The 22,477-nt window shown below is 40.0% G+C and overlaps 1 protein-coding gene across 10 annotated transcripts in view; it reads right to left on the bottom strand.

The window, feature by feature from the left end:
- MAGI1 (membrane associated guanylate kinase, WW and PDZ domain containing 1) overlaps positions 1 to 22,477 on the bottom strand; it is a 598,134-nt gene that overhangs the window by 101,367 nt on the left and 474,290 nt on the right. For 9 of the 10 annotated variants that reach the window (XM_046662236.1, XM_046662246.1, XM_046662260.1 and 6 more), the window contains exons 3-5: positions 19,242 to 19,361; positions 4,811 to 5,017; positions 952 to 1,153 (exon numbers count right to left, since the gene is read on the bottom strand). In XM_046662236.1, coding sequence (XP_046518192.1) covers positions 952 to 1,153; positions 4,811 to 5,017; positions 19,242 to 19,361 — 529 coding nt within the window. Of the gene's footprint in view, positions 1 to 951; positions 1,154 to 4,810; positions 5,018 to 19,241; positions 19,362 to 19,482; positions 19,640 to 22,477 lie in introns of those variants that run through there. The other variant, XM_046662287.1, reaches the window with a different exon arrangement.

Here is a 22,477-nt window from a genome sequence, read left to right as displayed (position 1 = left end):
GTATAAGAGATTCATCTGTTTTGTTTATTTTACAGTTTAACTAGGCATTTTCTGTTTTAGTGATACATAAAACTATGGTGAATCTTAATAGAGTCAAAGTACAGCAATTTCAAAATTGACTATTGTTGGTTAAGAAGTGATATTATCTTAGATTTTCTAGAATGGTTTCAATCGTATATATTTTTTTCCTTTTCAGTAAAGGTTATTTATTAAATGTTTAACTATATAGAATTTACGTTTTATAATTTTGAAAGACTTTACACATGTATATATTTTCAAACTTCAATCCACACACTTTGCACCATGTAAAAAAAACAAAAAATGGATCAAAAAAAAAGAAATATAAATAAAAAAAGAAATATAGCAGAAAATTACTGCTTTATTGCTTTGGGTTAGGTAAAGATTTCTTAGCTACTACACTAAAAGCACAATTCACAAACAAAAAAATTAATAAATTAGACTCCATCAAAATTATGAACTTCTGGCCCTTCAAAAGACACAATTAAGAGAGCAAAAACAAAACCCAGACTCGGAGAAAATGTCTGCAAATCACAAATATGATAAAGGAATTGTATCCAGAATAAATGAAGAACTCTTAAAGCTCAATAAAAAGAAAACTGAAACCCAATTAAGAAAGAAACAGCAAGGATTTACCTATTAACGGCTAAATATATTCTTTACATATTATACTATAATTTATATATACACCCTAATTTAACTAACCCTTTAGGGAAATTAATAACCCTATGCTTCCTCAAGTTTTCCAGACTCAATAATTAGGATGCTATGCTAATTTTTTTTTTTTTTAAACAAAGCTTGTTAAATTGTATAAGAGAATCAGTGTGTGATCAATCCTTTTAGATTTAATTTACATCTGTAACTGCTAGAGAGAGGGAAGGAAGGAGATGAAAGAAAGGGAGAAATTGAGGTAGAAATAATGGTATACTTTACTCTATAAAATAGACTTCTCCATTTTCGGTATAGGCCATCTCCCAGTTTTCAGGTAGAGGACCTAAATTATCCTCTGCAGAAAGAGGTAGGTATTGAGGGAACTTCTGAGAAGGGTCCGTGATGGGAGCAGCGATGATGCTACTATTCACAGGTGGTAGCGTTGTTTCTTGGAGAGTGTGCTCTTCTTGGTCACCAGAATCGGCTGTTTAATTATGAGGAGAGAGAGAGGGAAAAAAAATCATGCATCATACCCCAAACCAGGGAGTTCACAACTGTAAGCATCTATATTCTTAAAAGCCCTTGTCCCTTCCCAATTGCTGACCACTGACTATATTCTGTTTTATTTAGATGAAAGTTCTTTTAATAGAAAGCACCACAATGATGGACCAAATTTATTTTACCTAAAAAGAAAGAAGAGAAAAATATCCTTAAATAATGCATTGCTCACACTTTTGGGAATGTCAAAGAAGAAACAAATCCATAACTCAAATCCTATAGTCTCTTAAACTAAGAAGCCATCAAAACACAGACTGAGTTGCATAAATCAGAGGTATCACTTGTTTTCATGACTCAGAAGATTTGGGGGCAAGAAGAAAGTCCACACTGAAAACACAGATATAAGGGCGTTATTGTCCATTTTGCATAGGCTATTGAAAATATTTTTGGTAGACACTGGCAAAGATCAAAGACTGACAAATAAAGCTGGAAAGTATACAAAAATTTAGAATATGGTGACAGTTATACCAGTGAGTCAGATTTGAGACTCTTTTGGAAACATGAGGAGAATGTTTCTGTGAAAACCAAGACAGTTCCCCCTAGAACAGTATTATGTAGGTGGACTGATTTGATTTGTGTCTTAAAAGAAGGCTCTAAGTACATAAGTCTCCTTGCCTTCTGATTAACTAGAAACAAGAGGTGATGTCATCGAAATATCCACAAACAGCATTGTTGACATTCTGGTTGAATTTTTATAGAAGCCAATGATATTAAATGTCAGTCTCCATGGGGCTTTAAAATGTAATAATCAGGGGATGTATTTATTTTCTATCTCCCAGAATAATTCTCCTGTAGACATTTCTGATTTACTGAAAGCAGACTGAGGAATAATAACAGGTTGATTTCAAATCTTTTCTCTGATGAGTAGTTCCCAATGACACACATGAGAATGAAGGTAATCCAAAAGTTGGATGGAGGACATGTCACACCTATTAAACAAGCAACTCCACCAAAATTCCACCACCATTGAAGAGGTTGCCTGTGTTCTTTCCCTGCCCCGTATCTATCCCCCCTTCTTCTGGTACCACTACTCAGATCTTCCTTTGGAAATCACCCCCTCCATACCAGGTCCATGTAGTCCAGGTAGGGATTGACTTAACCCCACTCTGAGCTCATGCGGTGGGGCCAAGTTGCATTCTTATCACTGTTGCCTTTGTGATTGGATCAGGCATATGATCCAAGGCAAACCAATGAATGTCAGGCATGGAACTGTTTGCTGGAACCATCAAGCAAGAGGTGGCCTCTTGATACTGAAGTTATTAAGCTGACAGGTTCTCATGCTGTAGGGGCTGGTGACCATCTTGACACAGCTTGGCAAGACCTGCCTGGGAATTAAGCCCACATAGAGGGAAGCAAACATGAAAGATAGAGAAAGGCTAATATCCCTGATTGAACCTCTGATTTCCTCTCCCAAGAACAGTTCTGTCTCTGTGCATCCTATTGGCTTTCTTGGTGTAAGACAGGAATCTGAAGAAGACAATCAGGTGCCACTTGGCTTTCTCTTTTGGGCAGAAACTAATGATCAGACTGACTTTAGCAATGATGACCTGGGCCCAGAAGTTTTTCTTTGATGCCAGAATTTCAACTGGGGATTTTATGGGGTCAGATTTCCTGAGGTGTGGCTTCTAGAGACAGACATTTATAGTAGTTAGAAACAGGAAAAGCATCAAGACCTACAGTCAACTACCCCTACTTTGTTGTTGCTTTCTCCCAAGAAATCTACTTAATAAATGGAGGACAAATAAAGGCATACATGCTTGTTGGGGACCATCCAGTCAGCCTGGCAGAACTATTTCACTGCACATTACCCTCAAGGTCCTCTGTTTCTGTGACCACATTTATTTTTCAGGTTATATCCAGATTTGCTATTCTTATTTGTTGAAAGATCAAGATATTAAAGTATTAGGTATTTTTAAAAGAAATATTGGCCTTTTGTCATAATCTGCTTTCATATCAGTGAGGACTACCCATAAATGGATAAAATGAGTAAGTGCATGAAACCAGCTGATTTAAAAAAAAGTACATATTTAAAAAGATGGCCAATTTCTCCTAGATATTGCAACTATAGGTCAGCCACTGGCCTAATCCATTCTCATTAAGAAAATGGAGGGGCCAGCCAGGTGGCACAGTGGTTAAGCTCGCATGCTCCACTTCGGCGGCCCGGGGTTCACGGGTTCAGATTCCCAAGCACAGACCTAGCACCACTCATCAAGCCATGCTGTGGTAACATCTTACACAAAATAGGGGAAGACTGGCACAGACATTAGCTCAGCGACAATCTTCCTCAAGCAAAAAGAGGAACCACGCCTCCTCCTTCTTTATCCACTGCTTCTTACAGAAGGGTTGGGCTACCGTTATGACAATAAAGCCATCAAAATTTTTTTAACTGTCATCTTGAAGAATTTTAGGCTTTTGAGTTTAATGAAAGAGAAAACCCCAGAGAGGCCCATACAGGCTGTAGAAAGCATTCAATTAACACAAACTTTTTCCTAAACATTCTATTAGACTTAGTAACACAAAGGGGAAAATACAGAGTTTACTAATTTCTTCTTTACTGGGGCCGAGTCAAAACAAGCAATGTCTGAAGTGTGGTGATATCAGAAAAGGCCAGTATGAGAGAGGAAGATCTCATATGCTGCATATACATATACAGCAATAATGCTAATATTTAAGTATAGGAAAAACAGAAGAAGCAAGATGTTCTTCAAAGTCACAGCATCATAGACTGGAATTACTCACATCTTACACAGTTGTTACATTTTGACTTGCTGTAAGTTCAAACCCTCATACTGAAAAATATTCTTGAATGGTTGTAGGTCACTGCACCAACCCAAGGAACATACATTATAGCTTCTGTGAATGAGGCTCCCTGGAATTGTGCAATACCCAACCTGCATGGCCTTACCCAGAGGCCTTGTCCTTGAAGACCTCTTCATAAAATACAGCATACCTAAGCTTGCAGGTAGATAGCCCTGAATGTATATATAAAGATATAATACAATCAGTAATATATACTATTTAACATAGAATGCATTTGCAAGATATAATCTTAAAGTATTTACTATTTTTCCATCTTTCTCTCTTTTAGGGCATATAGTAAAATGTGCATAAGTTAAGTGAACACATGATCTATTTCCACTGTAGCTCTACTTACAAAGGTGGGAGATAAAATGATGCTGTTAGCCTTCCATACAGCATCAACTGATATTAAACTGTTAAGCAAATTCTCATATTTCTCTTTATAAGCAATCAGCTATAAATATGGAGCAGCGGCAAGGCCAAGAAATAAATAAATGAAATGCAAATACTCTTATACATATATCATTTTGGAGAGAAACAAACAATGCTGATTATTCTTGGTTCCCTTCCACAGACATTTCCCTCCAGCCCTTTAAGATATTTGAGTGAAGTTAAACAGTCTTGCAAAGAGGCATGAAGAACAGACTAGTGAAAAGACCACCTCTTCCCCAAGCATTGTGTGGTCACAGTTTGAATTCTGGTGAGCCTTCAGAATTCCTCTTGTGAATAGAAATGTCATAACTCTTTGCAAGCCCATGTCGGGGGAGGAGGGTCTGGTCTTTACCTGTAAAGCTACTGCTCATTTCAGGAACGTCATCCTCCTCCTCATTCTCCGCAGGGACTATGCCAGCATTTTGCATATCATTGTAGGACTTGGTTCGCTTTGGGGTGGACTGCTTGGAGCCAGACTGAAGGCTTTGCAAGGCATCCGTCGTGATCACTTTCCCACTGACTGGCTGGCTAGGAGGTTTGGGTGTCCCATAATAGTTTCCTAGGTGATGGAGAGACACATTTGCATGCTTCAGAAAGAATACTTTGTTTTTTTGAAGTCTTCACATCCAAATCTCTCAGCACATTAAAAATAAAATCTAAACTGGAAAGCCAGAACAAACTGTATTTTACTTCTGGAATGGGCTAGAAAAGATGGCATTCCTACCCAGCTAGACATGGTGATTTCAGAAGCAAGGAGGAAAGCTGCATTGTTTTGGTTCAAAGAACCTACTAGAGCTAAAAACAAAGGCTGCTGTGCTGAATAGCAAAACTTCATCCTCGTTACATTTGAATTTCAATTGGTCACCTTTTTACATATATGCACCAGCATAATGCTGAATCCAATTTAGAGTGAGTCTCATACAAAACAAAAAAATTAATTATTGCTGGCACCCTTACAGGCCCACAAAGTTGAGGTCACCTTCCTTTAATAAGGGGACTCCTCAACAGGGTACCAGGGCAATATTTAAGAAGGAGAACAGTGAACACCACGTGGCGCCTCTTTAAGTGAATGGCAGGCTTGACTCTCAGGGTCATGCGGGGTGGCAACAAACGTTTGCCAAGTTTTAACAGAAAACTCTGTGTTAACAGTGGCATGGTACCCCTTATGAGTAACCCTGTTAGTAATTACTCATGTTCACTTTCAGCCACTTTTTCCCAAAGTTTGGCTCAGGTCTGATGATAGTGTGTTAAGTGACTCTGAGCAGTACTTGGATGGATTTTTACATTTTAATTTTTTATTTTAATTAGTGCATATATATTTTAAATGCACTAGAAAAACATAACTAGTAAGTTATGGTAGTAATATAAAGTCAACTTCAAAAAATTAAGTGAGGACCAAACTGGTGCATAGTGGTTGAGTTCACATGCTCCATTATGGCAGCCCAGGGTTCACGGGTTTGGATCCTGGGCATGGACCTACACACCATTCCCCAAGCCATGCTGTGGCGGCAACCCACATACAAAATAGAGGAAGATGGCACAGATGTTAGCTCAGCGACAATCTTCCTCAACCAAAAAGAGGAGGATTGGCAACAGATGTTAGCTCAGGGACAATCTTCCTCACACACACACACACACACAATTTAGTGAAAACCAATATTTTTTAAATTGACTTTTCTTTTTAATCTTAAAGTTTTGTTAAAAAAGAAATAACAGGCCCAAAATGGAGTCACTTGGGCTAAGCCCCAGGACAGCAAAACCAAGACTTAATATCTAACCTAACTGCAGTTTCATCCTCTCCTAGGATTATGACCTTTAACCAGTCAATCTGAAATTACATGACCAGCACTAGCAAGGTCATGTGCATGACAGACCCCTGCCCTTCCCCTAAAGGAAGGTGCCCTTGCCTGAAACAATACTTTCTTTTTTTATGACTTCCTTGTCCCATCCTCTTTTCGCCTTTAAAGTTCTTCCATTTTGTACAGCTCCTTGGAGCTCCTTTCTGTTTGCTGGATGGGATGCTGCTCAGTTCATGAATCATTGACTGAAGCCAGTTAGATCTTCAAACTTACTCAGTTGAATTCTGTTTTTTAACAGATTAAAAGGCAGCTACATATAAAAGACTAATCAACTGAATAAATCACAGCAATGGTAGTGATGAGTTTCCTTTTGAAAACAAGTTAAAAAGTAAGTTAGTTTAAAGAAAACTTCAAGCAAATAATAGACTTTACATTCAGATATGGAAAAAAATCATGAAGGTGATTCATGAATGACCAAAGTTTGAAAAATACAGCTTATAATCAATAATATTCACTGACTACATGATAAAAAAATCAATATTAGAATGCTATTGATCCATTTCACCATCTCACATCTTTAAGAATAAGCCCAGAAAGATAAATCATACTGAGCCCTTCAATAAATCCTAAGCAACGTGTGCACTTCTATGTCTAACATAGTAGAATTTGTAAATACTAAGTCCTCTACATGCTGTTTTTTCCCAAGGCTCTCATCCCATTGGCTAACCTCAGCTTACAATTACATAAAATACACATTTTATGATACAAGCACAAAAGTAAAAAGGAGACAGTAAGGTGCTGCTCTGCATGAGACACAAAGGTGATGAATTTGTTTCTGTCAGCCTTTATCTTTATAAATAAAATTTTGTATTAATACTATTTCTTTTAAGATACTTTCTTGAGTCACCAAAATTATGAACATACACACCCACTTTCTTTGAGAGTGATGTAACGGTGTGTTTCATCAGGGGAACTCTAAACACACAAATTAAGAGGAGCAGCGGACTGGGACCAGCCCGGTAGTGTAGTGGTTAAGTTCACACGCTCTGCTTCAGCGGCCTGGGGTTTGTCGGTTCAGGTCCCAGGCACAGACCTACACACCACTTGTCAAGCCACGCTGTGGCAGCATCCCACATACAAAATAGAGGAAGATTGGCACAGATGTTAGCTCAGTGACAATATTCCTCAAGCAAAAATCAAAAGAGGAAGACTGGCAATGGGTGTTAGCTCAGGGCTGATCTTCCTCACAAAAAAAAAAAAAAGAGCAGCAGACTAAAGGGGACTGTGTTTGAAGGTGAAGGACACTAGACATAAATCCGAGAAGAACATTCTGGTGGCTGGTACTCAACTCAATCATTACAATTCTTTTGCAGAAGGTGATATATCAATCTCTTCAAAAAACTTCGATCAAGTTTCCCACTTAACGGTCTAAGAACTGAGCAGAACCAGCCAGAAGAAGGCATACCATGTGTGTTTAAAGGGGCTAATTTATGTGCAAGGAAGAATTAGTACACATATGAACCAAGATTCATCTTGCCTTTCCACAAAGGTTACCTTAAAGGATGTCCATGCATTCACTGAAGTTGAGACTAGGCTACCTATTGACTTGTTCATTGAGTGAAGGCTATTAGCAAAGTTTAGGAAGGTAAAACAGCTAACAATTTAAAAAATAATCTTCACAGTGAACAAAAAATAGAAACAAAGCTCTACTGAATTTAATTTTAATTCCTTCTGTTCACTATTATTCCGAAACATCATGTACATTTTGAGTTAGAAGTTACACTAAGACCAACGTCTACAAATAATTATCTTCCACTGAAAGATGTGACTAAAGCATGGGATCCTTTACTCAGAATTTTATAATTTTACAATCGTATCACTCATTTTCAGGGCCACTGAACCAAAATTCATAAAACCACTGTCATTTAAAAATCAATTAAAACTTAAACATCCTCAGTTTAGGAAAGAAGTAAACGTCTGAAAAATAAAAGCTATACCTAAATTTGACAAACGTGTGTAGATTTTCCTCAGTTTTCAAGTTCACAGTCTTTCTTAAGTTAATAAATGATGAGATTTCTCAATGCAACTACAAACTCCCCTAAAAAAGAATCCACTTATTCATTCTTGTTGCTGTTTCTGGAAATTAGTTTAAGATTGATTGGAGACAGATACAATACATACATCAGGTTGAAGCATATGTAATTGCTGTTGTGGAAGACAAGCTGTTGAATATCAGTAGCTTCATCTGGGTTAATCTAACGTGGAGGCATTAGCAGCACTCAGCACCCCACAGTGGTAGACAGCCCAGGGTTCAAATTCCAGCTTTACCACTAATTGGTTTGTGACCTTGGGCAAGTCATTTAGCCATTTTTTAAAGTCTTTGTCCTCTTCTGTGAAATCGGGATTCTAGGAGTACCTAGTTTCTACCCAGAGTATCTGTCACGAGGATAAAATGAGATGGTCCATTTAAAGTCTTTAGCCCATGCTAAAGTCTGCCACTAAAGCGAGGCTTGATAAATGTTACTTAACGTTGATAGTGTATGTTTCTAATCTTCAAAACCAGGCTCATTACACCTTGTTGGGAGGATTAATGAGACAATGTATCTGAAGTGCTTGCCAAGTGGTAACCGAGTGCTGTTCCTTTAAAGGAACAGCAAGCACACCTGCCAAAGACCAAATAACCTTGGACAAGTTTCTGACACTCAGTCTAATACTTTCTCTGTGAAATGGGAATGGTAGCACCAGCCCTAGCCACCTCACGGGATTATAGCGAAGATCAAATTACACAACTTCCTTAAAGGTACCCTGTAAACTATGAGGTGCTGTAAATATGAGACAGTGTTATTATTCAAATCTCTCCAGCATTTCTTATTTCCCATACTGCCTACAACCTTCACAGAAAAGCTTCTACTTAGTGGTCTTCTAACTGCAGAGGGTTCAACTTTCCTTTGCAGATATGGGTTTTTTTTTCACATATTTAAAAAATTAACTTGAATGAGTGACCAACATTTAAAGACTGAATGTTTCCGATTAAAATCTGGATATACTGGGAAGGGCTGCTTGACAAACCGTAATGTCTGGTTCCTTGGATTCTGTCCCTTACAGGCAATGTCGATGACAAGTATGGGACCAAAGACAATTCACCAGGAAGACACTCACTGAATTAACTCTTTCTGCAGAGAAGTTTTTGCTCCTACCCTTGGTCTGCCCCAGCCCTTGTGAGACAAACACGTTGGCCTCAAACTAGGAGAGTGCTGTGAGGTTGTTGCAATGCAAAAGCATGGGCAGATAAAGCGGCATGGACACAGTGAAGGATGTAAGAAAACCTAAAACTTCAAACAATCCTTAAAAACTCACAGATTGGTCTTTGAGTAAATTGATTTGGGGTGAATCTGGTTTTGGTCCCTGAGCTTTTGGCCGCTGGGCTTATGCTGTGATCCCATGTTGTCTTTACCACGCAACAATGGGCAAGATGGGTCTTGCACTCCCCCGTCTGCCACAGTGACCACGGATCTCCACTGCCTCTGCCCACTCTATTCACTCCCTCACTCCACCTGGCCTCCCAGGCATGTGAGGGCATGACTCCTGCCTTCCGAAAACTCTCCACCTTATCAATAGTTTCCACTCTGGTCATAATCAGGCAAGCCTAGCCATGGCAGAAACACAAACCTTACAGAGAGTATGCAGAAGAAAAACAGATCATTTAACGGTATTAAATAAAAATCATCTGAAGAATTATAAATGATTAAAAAATTAATTTGGGTTATGAATTGGCAGGCTGCACATTTTCTAGGAGTTATGAACCCAACTGTCCCACAGTCCCCACATTACTCAACACATCCTTCTTGTGGGGGCACGGCTCACTCCCAAGTGAGAATGTGCGTGTCTCTGCTCCTATTTTCAGAACTGGCTCTTCGATGAAATTCAACAGGGATGGTGGCTAGGGGGCGGAGGGGCAGGGGAAGACGTAAGAGGAAGCCACTGCTGGTCGTAATTAACAGGCACAATCTTTGGCCATGACCAAGCCAAAGAAAATATTTTCTGACACACATTTAAAAATTAATGGGACTGCAAATCAATTTTTAGAGCTTGATAAAATATTTAAGGAAGACAGTAACCCTGAGTTTTAAGCCAGAATGAATCAAGTCTATGAAGCCTCTCACTTTGTACAAATTTAGTATTCATTCATTCATTCCCTTTCAGAGATACTATTTTAAGCCAGGCACTACGCTAGACACTAGAAATAAAGTGTAACAAGGTGACTAAAACATGATCTTCACAAACGTTCTGCATGGTATACGTTGGTTTTCTTAAACTTTGTGCAAACAATAAAGTTACATTAAATGGAGAATCTGATTCAGTAGGTCATAGCGGGGCCTGAGATTCTGAATTTCTAACAGGTACTCAGGTGATGCTGATGCTCATGCTGATGGTCCAGGGGCCACGCTTTGTGTAGCAAAAATAAACGAGTCAGAGAAAACCATTCCTCTTTTGTAGGTGAGGAACACGGAGGCCCGGAGCAGCAGAAATGCCTTCCTTAGGGTCACTTGTCTAATCCAGGGTAAACAGGACTCAGGCCCTTTGTCCCTCATCCCATGCTTCTTTCATATTTTGTATGGGGGCGGGAGTAGGGGAGACTCATCTATCTTCTTCCTACAAGACAAGCTTTTGAAAATAAGCAGGAAAACAGGAAGGTAATGACCACAAATGGCTAGGAATCCAGAGCATACATTCTCAGTGGGCCAATATCACCCCAAGGGGCAAAAACAGTTGGGATTTTTTTGCGTGTGTGGGAGTGGCTGAAAAAACCTTACTCTTTTTATGTAAAGCACAGATGTATGTATAGTACCTAAGTACACAGACATCCAGCATGTCTGTTTTTGCTTTGGCCTCAAGGTCGCACATGACTGAGCCTTGTCAACTCTGCACTCACGTTTTACAGCAACTCTCTCCTTGCTCTTTCTATTCTAATCCCTTTCTTTCAGCCCCCCATGCAACTGTGGCCCCCTCATCTCACAGCTCTTGCACTACTCTTCCCTCTGTTTAACACTCTTCCCTTTGCTTCTTGTCCCATTATTGCCCACTCATCCTCAAGGATTGTGTCTCTGACCTCACAAAGTAGATAAAAGCTGCCCTTCTATGTTCTCAGGGAACCATGTACCTCTCCTTCCCAACACCGTTTGCTATATTTGTCAGACTGTTTGATTCATCAATAACTATCTTACCTCTAGACTATAAGCTCCATGTCGGCAAGGACCACATCTGTTTTTGTGTACCACTGCATCCCCAGACCTAAATATGGTGCCAGGCACACACTGTCACTCAATAATTCTTTCCGGAATGAGTAAATGAACAAGTAGAGACAATACACATGAATTCCAGTCTGGGATCCTCCTCAATACCTATATTGTGGATCCAGTTTTTAATAGCATGACTCATGGCAGTTTCTTTCCAGTCTACCAATTATATTTGAATATATCAGATCTGCATCACTTCACTTTGCCACTTGCTTGCTCAACACATGATGGTATCATTCATAAAACTCCCATCACTTTCCTTTCCTTTTCTTTTTCCTACCTGCTCCACCCTACACAACTATGATTTATATACACAGGACAATAAGCCATTGTCCTATAATTGCTAGTGCCATTTGGCTTTGAATATAGGACCAAAGAGGGCAGCATACGCTAATAGCTTTGAGCAAGGTAAGGGTTCTCTCTCTTTCCAGCCTCAGTTCCCATGGTATAAAGCAAAGATAAGAAAAGTATCCATCTAATAGGGTTTTAGTGGAGATTAAATTAGATAATGTATCTAAAGTATTCAGCACTGTGCATGGCACAATATTAGCATGTAATGAACCCTAGTAGTCTTAAATGTTGCCTGATGTTGTAGGTAGATAAAAGCTCTAAAAGGTAGAAGAGGGTATCATCAAAATATATATTCAGGGGGCCAGCCCAGTGACACAGTGGTTCAGTTCGCATGTTCCACTTTGGCAGCCCAGGGTTCGCCAGTTCAGATCCCGGGTGCAGACCTACGCACCACTTATCAAGCCATGCTATGGTAGGCGTCCCACATATAAAGTAGAGGAAGATGGGCACGCATGTTAGCTCAGGGCCAGTCTTCCTCAGAAAAAAAAGGAGGATTAGAGGCAGAGGTTAGCTCAGGGCTAATATTCCTCAAAAAAAAGAAAAGAAAAGAAAAGAAAATACATATATTCAAAGAACAACATTAACAAAGTTACTTTTATTCTGTACCTATCATAGGTCACTACCCATACATTCACTTACTCTAGTCTTTATTAACAATTCTACAGAAAAAAGGCATCAATATTCCCATTTTCAGATGAAGAAACAGATTCACACAATGCATAAGTGATGATTAGCATTTAAACACAGATTTGTCTGTCTCCAACATCTATGCTCTCAACTCCAGGAAATTTTGGGGATCTCTGAGCAGGGAACTAAGCAAAACTTCCCTGTCCCCAGCCTCCTCATGTTCATACACAGAGGAACAGCCAATTGCAGCACAGATTCCATTTGGTTACTTTCATTATCAACAGAGAACATTCCATGGTGGTGTTTGCCAAAAGAGCTTATCACAACAGACGGCCTCCAAGGCCTGCCAAAGAGAAGGACTCCAGACGGTCTCGTTTTCCTCAATGACAAACAAGAACTCTCTTCACCCTGCTTTATCTCTGTGTCCCCAAAAAGTATACCCTTGGCAGCTGCTTTTTTGCAGACCTTCTAGGAAGCAAAACAATAACATTATTGAATGCTGACATCCCCCTTCCTAATTAACATGCAGAAATATGCAACCCATAATTCCAATTTGAAATGTCACCCTGGCACTGCACTTCCATGCTGAGGGAAAACCTTTGCAATGCTCCAAGTGTATAATCAGCCTCTTCTACCCAGAGGCATTTGTAAAACAAGCATGTTTGGACCCCATCCCCACTGAATAGTTCATCCCTTGTAAACTCTCTCCTAGAGAAGTCCCAAGGGCTGGCTGAGGCAGCAACCTGTCTTGCTGAGTGAAAATGTCAACAGAAAAAAAAAGGAAGGCAAGACAAAAGGGACATGTGCTGATTTATTTCAAGCACCACATCAAATGCCACAATTAGTTCAATGCCACCATTAGGAAGTTGGGCCAAGAAGGAAAAAGATGTTTATTCTTCTTTGCCTTACCTTGCCTTGATGTTGATTCTGTCTAGAGACAGAATAAGGAGTTTGTTCAAATTCCAAAGCAAAGATCAATTACAAGCTCCACTAATAACTTCTATGCTTTGTGGGGGATGATAGTTTGGTTCCTTAAATAGCCCGGAAAGGACTCTGTTAGAACAGACACAGCTCTCAGGAGTACAGCTGGTGGGTGGTGGAAAGTTTTGTCACGGAGCCCCCGCCCCCTCCAGCAAACCTGGCCTCCTCCAGAGTTTCTTATCTCAGCAAATGGTAGCAGCATCTATGCAGTTTTGTAAGACAGAAACTAGGAGTCATCCTAGGAGGATTATCATCACCTGCATCTGCACCGCCTCCTTCTTACAATAACCATTACCAAGTCCAGCTTTTTCATCACGTAAGTATCTCTAGATTCAGCAGACTTATCACCACCACCACCATCAGCAATGCAGTCTAAAGCTAACTCCAGCTAGGGTTGCCAGAGAAAATGCAAGACTGCGTGTTCTGTATTTTTATTTGCTAAATCTAGCAACAACCATCAGAGACCATCTCAATTCTACTTTCACAGGGGAAGCTTTTCCCAACTCTACAGAGATAAACTCTCCCCATCCTATGGTCTCTTTTATACATCCTAACACAAGTACTGTTGAATATTTATTTCTGTGATTATTTGAATAATGTGTCTTGTGCGCTAGACTATAAGACTCACAAAGACAGCAAGCATATCTGGCTTTGCTAAGTATTTTATCTTTAATGCGTTAACAAATGAATGAATAAACCAGTAACAGAGTCTATAAAAGAAGTATCCACTTCCAGGCAGCAGACATGGGAAATACTGGCATCCCTGTCTTGCCTGTGACATGACCTGGGTGATGGGCATTTGGCCAGGTTTTTTCCCCAATTCCATTTACTTTCTTAGACCAGCCTCTCTATGGATCTCAGTTCTATCTTCCAAATAGATGAGCTCGACTACATTTCTAGCTTCAAAATCCTACAATTCTGCAATTCTAAACTCCAAACAAATGTTGGACCTGAAAGAATATTCTGAAGGTTACCAGGCCTTGAGGTTTTATTGGTTTGCTCTACTTGTCTGTCACATCACATGACACTGAATTCAGCCTCAAAAGAAGATCACCCCTCCTCCGAAGTAACATCCTCTTTGGGAGGACTCAAAATTATGCTTTTCAAAGAAGTTTCTCTCTTAAAGATGTCTCAGCATTGTGAAGTTGGCTGGGTGGGAAGGGAAGGGTCTTCTTGAATAGGTCCTCACCCTTCCTTGCAAAAGCTTTCCAAGAGCTTTCTAGAGTTCATTTCTAGAATGAAAACTTTTCATTCTAGAACTGCCCTGTAAAATATGGCAGCCACCAGACACACGTGACTATTTAATTTAGTTTAAATCAAATTAAATTTAAAAGTCAGTTTCTCAGTCACAATAACCACCTATGGCTAGTGGTAGCCATGTTGGACAGCTCAGAACACTAAACATTTGTATCACTGAAGAAATTCTATTAGATAACATTGGTTCTAAAGGAAGCAGGGCACGGTTCCCTGCCCCTCATTCTCTAGGACCAACGTTTTGACTTTCCTTTGGTTCATCACACTCAACTCTCTTTGGATTCAGGCCTCGTTGCCAGCGCTGACTTCTAAACTGCAATACTGTCCCCTCAGCTTCTCATCTGAAATCCTCTGAGAAGCTTCAGTTCAAATGTCACTTCTTCATGGGGACCTCCTCTGACGAGAGATGAGATGCAGTATCTTTACTATATGCTTTTCTGGAGCACCCAGAAGTTCCCTTCTCAGAACACTCATCACTTCTCTTGAAATTGCTTAAAGTTAACTTGCCTTCCAAGACTGACGGACTGTAGTCAAACCCTGGAGCCAGACAGCCTGGGTTTGAACCCCAGCTCTATCTCTGCCTCAGCATGTGAACTTACAAAAGATAACTGTCATCTCCAGGTCTCCCATTCCTCTTCCATAAAAGGAGGTTAAATTGTATCCACCTCAGAGGACTGTCGGGTAATCAAGTGAGTTAGTGCATATAATACACTTTGAAGAGTACCCAGCACACAGGATACACTAGACAAGTGTTGGCAAAAATAACTAACTCAAGCAGAGCTGTTTTAGTCTTCTATCCTGGACGTTATACCCCGTGCCTGCCTCGGGACAATGTCTGAACCAAAGTAAATGCTTAATAAACATTTGTTGAAACACTGTATTTGCAGAGAAGGGCTTGCTTTAAAACTGCACTGCCAGAAAAGTACTCTAAAGATATATTCAAAACAGTGTAGCGAGATATTAGCACAGGGACGCTCATTGCAGCATTGTTTATAAAACACCAGAAAAAGAGGGAGTGGAGAGGATCCCAAATGTCCCTCTGCAGGGGACTTGTTAAATAAGTTACATATATTCATACACTGCGACACTGTGCAGCATTTATAAAGAATGAGGTGGGGGGCCGGCCCGGTGGCCAAATGGTTAAGTTCGCGCGCTCCGCTTCAGCGGCCCAGGGTTACGCCAGTTCGGATCCTGGGCGCGGACATGCCACCGCTCATCAAGCCATGCTGAGCTGGCATCCCACATGCCACAACTAGAAGGACCCACAACTAAAAATACACAACTATGTACCAGGAGGCTTTGGGGAGAAAAAGGAAAAATAAAATCTTTAGGAAAAAAAAAAGAAAAGAATGAGGTGGAACTGTATGGGTTAATGTGAAAAGATCTCCAAGATATGCTAAGTGCAAAAGGCAAGAACAGACTGAAATAAACAAGAACACATATGTACATGCTGTTTATGTGTAAGTTTTCCGCATCTTTGCACTTGATCCTTTAACAGCAGTTCCCTATGGGGAAGAGGGGAAGTAATTTGGACTTAAATATGTTTATATCCTTTACTATAGGAAGTCTTCCATCATGCACATTTATTACATATTTTTATTTAAAAATGTTTAAAGAGTCTTGCTTTAAAGAGTGTTCTGTGTTGTTGTGGCACATTTTTCCTCTCTAGAACCAGGACAGGCCGAGAGAAAAAAAAATTGAGCAGGGAAAAAAGATGGCGAGTACCTGGGAAGTAGATGAAGATATTTTACTGGCAAATCCACTGGTTTACTGACTAATAATAGAAGGGGGAGGGAATCCACTAGGGTGGCCATCTCAGCCCAGTCGTGTGTGTAAATATAAGAGCTAACGCTGATTGAGAGCTTACATGTGTCAGACGCTGTGCTCAGCCCTTTCCAATTATTGTCTCATTTAATCCTACCTGTGAGGAAGCACTATTATTATCCTCATTTTACCGAAGGGAAAATGGAGACACAGAGCATTAAGCAACTTGCCGGAGGGCACACAGCTCAGCAGCAGAGGGGCTAAGACTCAAACTCAGGCAGCGCCACAGCCTGCATGCTTGTTAAGTGTCCAGCAGACAGCAGCACCGTCGAGGGATTGGTCCAGGGGAGGCAAAGACAGAGGAAGCTCTCTAAAGATCTATCCAACCCTACTCCTGTGACAGTATCTGGCATTTCATAAAAATTCTATTTTGCTTTCAGCTTATTAGAGTCAACATGATATACTCCAGTCGGTTCCAAAAGAGTATGAGCTGTCTCGTATGGTAGGGAAATTACGCAGCTGAAAGGTCAAAGGTTGAAGAACACTGCACAGTCAAATAGCCAAACAATGGAATGGATTAATGCTGGGCCCAAGGAAATTGCAACTCGAAAATAACCAAGAGACATTCACAGAAAAGGCACTTTTATAGAAGACGATCAGAAATTTTCTCAAAAACTTTTCCCTGTTGCTACCCAGCAGGCAGTTCGGTGAAAGTATTAAGGGGTTATTTCTGCAACTTTTTGGTTACATCCAGGATATTCTTCTTAGGGTTTTCAGGAAAGAGTGTGAGACCTGAAAGTCAAACTGAGCTGGGTTTGCTTCTTGGCTCTAGCATTCTAGAACCAGTTGTACAACCTTGAAAAAGTTCCTAGATGCTATTTGGCCTCAGCATCCCCATCTAAAAATTGGGTGATAATAGCTACCTCTGTCAGAGCAGTAAAATTAAATGGGAAAACAAAATGACTCCACCTATATATCACTTGGCACATAAACATCTCAATAAACTGAGTTAATTTTTCTTTTCCCCAAATTGTTGGCTAAGTTACATGCTTCTCCTTTTCAACCCAATAATCTTTGGCTTTGCACAACCACTCCCACACTTGCCCTATCCCAAAATGCCAATGGATGTTTTTTATATTCTGAGATTCAAGCTCCCCAGATGGGCATAATAATTGATTTCAGATAAGGACAATTCACTTTCTGCTAACCAAAGAGGATTCACACTTGATCTATCCTCAGCCACTCAAATTTTTAACTAGATTCACATCTACATGACGACATGTTGAAGAAGCTCCTGGCACATCCACTTAGCCCCCCTCTCGTCCCTCACCTCACTCCCAGGCCTTCAGGAATCATCCTTGCTTGAGCATTCTCAGATCCCCTCCCAGCCCAGCAAGCACTGGTCAGACCCCAACACCTCAAGGAAACTAAGACAACTGATAATAAGCAATACTCAAAGGAAATATTCCTGAATTCACAATCAGGAATTTGATTAGCATCCAAAACATCTAAACACTGTCTAACGTATATTTACAATTTGGAAATCAGCAGTAGGTACAAAGATAACACTCTTCCCCTTCTCCCTCCAAAGAATATCAAACCAGAATCAGATCTCTAAGATTTATGATCTTCTCTTAACTGTCGGCCACTGCCTGGAACAGGAGCTATTATCACATCAAAGCTATAAAGTTCCTAATAAAATAATAGCCTACTCTGTATTTACCCTTTGTTTTTAAGCCTAATCTTGAAAATGCCCCTGTGATCATCCAATAAATCTAAATTTTGAGAGTTTATAAAGAGTTACACATAACATAATAACTGGACCAAGTTAATAATTTGACCTAGTTAATATTATACCCCTTCTAGCTCATCAAATAATAACACCCCGAACAGTAATCAAGTTATAATACTGTTTTCAGGAAATGTAATTTTAATTTTTTCTCCACGTTTGGCTTTGACCTTGCAGTCCCATTTGTGAGATCTCATCCTATAGATACATTTTCACCTGTGTGAAATGTCCATGTTACTCCATGCAGTAGTGTTTTGAGTATTTAAAATTGAAAATGACCCAAATGTTTATCTGCAGGGAATCAGTTAAATAAATTATGGTATACCCAGACAAAGAGATTACACAGCCACTTAAAAAAGAAAGCAAGAAGGGCTCTATTATTGAACTGCAAAGACTTGTAAGACATACTATTAAATAAAAGAGCAAGAGACCAAACAGCCTGTGTTGTATACTACCTTTTGTGTAAAACAGGGAAGAAATAAAAAAAGTGTATATATACATACACACATGCATGTTTGTATTTACGTAAAGAAATTTGAGAGGAGTGTATTATATGCTCAAAAAATACATTAAAAAACAATTAGTGGTAAAAATGACATTCCAGTCCTTCGAAATTAAAACACTATCTAGAAGATCATAGTTTGTGGCTGACCATGATTCTTTTTCCTCTTCTAATACCATACATGCCCACATACACACATATATTTAGATTAATAAAGGAGAAAACTCCTAGAGAAAAAGAGCTCCACAAAGCCTTCTTCCATGTATTTTATTATTATTAATCACATTAAGGTGAACTGCAGTCTCCTATAGTTGTTAAGACCTCACTAGCCCCCAAAATGTTTTTGCCTCGATGGCCCTGGATCCCCTGAAGTACCCAAGAGAAAGGCATCCTCAAGGCTACCATACAGATAAGCTCACCTTCATAGGTGCCAACTTCCAGAAGAGTCCCACTCTGCTCAAGGTCCAAGAACTCCTTCACAGTCAGAAAGTTATAGTCCACGCCAGGCACTTCTCCTTCTCTTGGAGATCGGGTTGTGCCTGCAGGAGACAAGACAAAGGCACAACAAATCATCAGTACACTAAAACAGGAAGCTCCGCATCCAGGTGTAATTAAAATAACCTGTTCAGTAAGCTGGAGTACCTAAGACTGCACACCTACCCGCCCGGACAGGGACCTGGGAAAGCCAACTTATTTCTAACAGAATAGCATCCTCACTTCCACCCTTCAGGGGCCTGGGACCCTCGAAGAGGAGAAAGAGAAAACAAAGTACAGCTAGGTAACTCGAGGAGAGCTTTATCATTTTAAAAATGCACTGAATGAAAATGGTGAACTGGATTTTATACAGACAACATTCACAATCAGCAGCTTTTATGACTCCAGTAAATACTAAAAAGTTATCCTCCTTAAGCTCAGAGCCTAAGGGGTTTATATTTTTATCACAAGCTTCGAAATTCTTGGGTTCCGCAGTACATCCGGCAAGTTCCAGTGTAGTAAGCCCTTTGAAGAAAATGACACTGACTGCATAAACACATCACTAGAGCATTCCAATTGCCCAAGATCTGTGGTTGGATATCTCCCAGGTATTAAAATGCTGCGGCTCTCCATGTAATTAATATGTTTGGTAAAAAGAGGCCACCCATTAAGTTCTGACTAGAGAGAAAGGACACTGCATTTGTTAGGAAATTCTCCAATTAATCTGGTCATTCTCTCAATGACTAATAAATAAAACAATTCTTCTTAAGAAATACTATAGGGCCTCTAGAGTATTTAAGTAACCCAGCTCAGGTGCCGGGCTGTAGAGCGATCATTTTAGCCCAATCTCAACCAAAAGTGTGGAAGCAATGTGGAAGGAATGTGGTTTACACATAAATCAAGAAAAGAAAATAAGCCAAGAAGCAATTATATAGTGCGTACTAGGAACCTATGTTAAATATTACGGGAGACCAAAAAAAGAGTAAAATACATGATTTCTGCTCCTATATTCAAGTTAGGAGATACGATTAACTTGGCTCATTTTGCAAGGCACCATTATGTATGGTGCCTTAAGATTAATGTTGACCTATATAATGAGCAGGGATTTTTCTGTATTCCTAGGAACTTAATAATCGGGGATTTCCCCCTATTCCTAGGAAATTTAAAGCAATTAAATAGCCAACTGTATGAACCTAGTGGCTCTAATGTTCCCAGCACAGTGCAGTCTCTCTGCTCACCTGCCTATGGGAACGATCATGGCCAAACACCTACAGTGGAGACCCAGAATTCTAAGTCAAAAAACTTAACACCTAGTGCATATTTTACTCAGCGTAAATACATTTTAAATGAACCCAATTTTTCTAATATCTGAAATCAGAGGTTTTAAATAGCTGCCAATTGTCCATAAAACAGTTGTTTTACAAATGTTTGCTTACCACGCCCAGCATATTGGGGCTTTCTGGTAAAGAAGCCTGCTTGTGTAGATCTGGAAGTCTACGCTTGTACTATTTCCTAATTTGTTGCCACTTCTGGCTCCCCTGACAGATGGTGACAAGCTTCTGAGGTAATTCACAATTTTTAAATTTATATCTCCAGGGTCAGGCACACAGTAGGTACTCTGGAAACATAAAGAGTACCATATACTGCTGATGAACAGGTGTCTGGAGCGGGAATGATGGGTTCATGGTTTGGCTTCCCAACTTGTGGTCTTGGGCACGTTCCTCAGGTTCTGTTATTTCTTAGTTTCCTCATCTGCAAACTAGGGATAACAACAGTACCTACACTATAGGTTTGTTGTGGTATTGAATGAGATAAACCTTTTAGAAGGCCTAGCTCAATAGTCATTGGTACATATTACAGTTTATATTATCGTTAGAATGAAACGAGTTGATAGAATATTATAGTTCAAGTGATATATATATATATATATATATATATATCACTACATGGATCATTATATGTTTAATCTTTTGAATAAATATTTATAGAGGCCCCAGTATACACCAGGCACCAATTTAGGCACGGGGGAAAGACTGGTAAGCAAGATAAAGCTCCCACCCTAATGGAATTTATATTTTACTATGAAAGATAGAAAATAAAGATATATGTGAATACAGCATATAATTTCAGATGGAAATAATTCTCCCATAGGAAACCTGGGTGAAAGGATTAGAAAGTGTCTCAGAGCGACAGGAGCTAAAGGCTTGAAAGTGTTTGGAGGAAGGAAGCGCGGTGGGGAGGAGGGAAGCTATTTTAGACGGGCGATTAGGAAAAGCCTGGCTAAGGAGGTGCCATCTACATTGAGAGCCATGCAAAGGTGATGGGAAAAGCACTGTAGGCAGAGGAAAGGCCAAGGGCTTTGACGTAGGAACAGGCTTGACATGTTGGAGGAAGGGCAAAAAAGGCCAGAGCAGTTGTTCAGAGCAAAGGACAAGAGGTTAGAAATGAGAGCAACGGGCCAGCTGATGTAGGCCACAGACAACACGTCATATTTTGTTCTAAGGATGATAGGAAGCCACTAGAGGGTTTCAAGCAGGGTCGTGACATGATTCATTTTTAAAAGATCACTGAGTTTTACAGAGACCAGGCTATGGGCAGAGTGTAAGGGGAAGTGGGCAAGACAGAAGCAAGGAGACCAGTCAAGTGGCTATGACAGCGTCCAGGTGAGAGAGAATCAGGCACAGACAAGAACAGCAGGACGTAGGAAGTAAGAAGCAGTCAGATTTCTATCACGAATTGTGAATATCTTAAAACAGCTGTTAACACAGTCCACAGGAGAGACAAGTTAAAAGTGCGCCAACTCCTCAGGCCATGCTAGGTCTGTATTTTGAAGCCAGAACGTGCTGATGGAGAGGATGTAGTGAGTAAGAAAAACAGAAGAATAAAGACTGACATCTTATTCTTTGACCTGTGCCAATGGGTTGTCCCATTTACAGAGATCAAGAAGACTTTTGGACATGTAATGTTTGAGATGCCTATTAGACACCTAAGTGTAGAGAGCTGTGGACAGTTGACTACATAAATCTGAAGAGCAGAGTGGACGTTGGGACATAAACTTGGGAGTGATCAGTAAACCACCAGCCTTTGAAGGCAAGAGACAGAAAGGATCATTTAGGGAGAGAGTGTGCAGAAAAAGAAGACAAGAAATTTGGGTTGAACACTAAAACCTTGTAATTTTTAG

Source organism: Equus quagga, chromosome 1 (genome assembly GCF_021613505.1).
Source record: "Equus quagga isolate Etosha38 chromosome 1, UCLA_HA_Equagga_1.0, whole genome shotgun sequence".
Classification (NCBI taxonomy): Eukaryota; Metazoa; Chordata; class Mammalia; order Perissodactyla; family Equidae; genus Equus; species Equus quagga.
The sequence above is the reverse complement of the archived record's forward strand: the minus strand, read 5'-3'. Positions and strand labels throughout refer to the sequence as shown.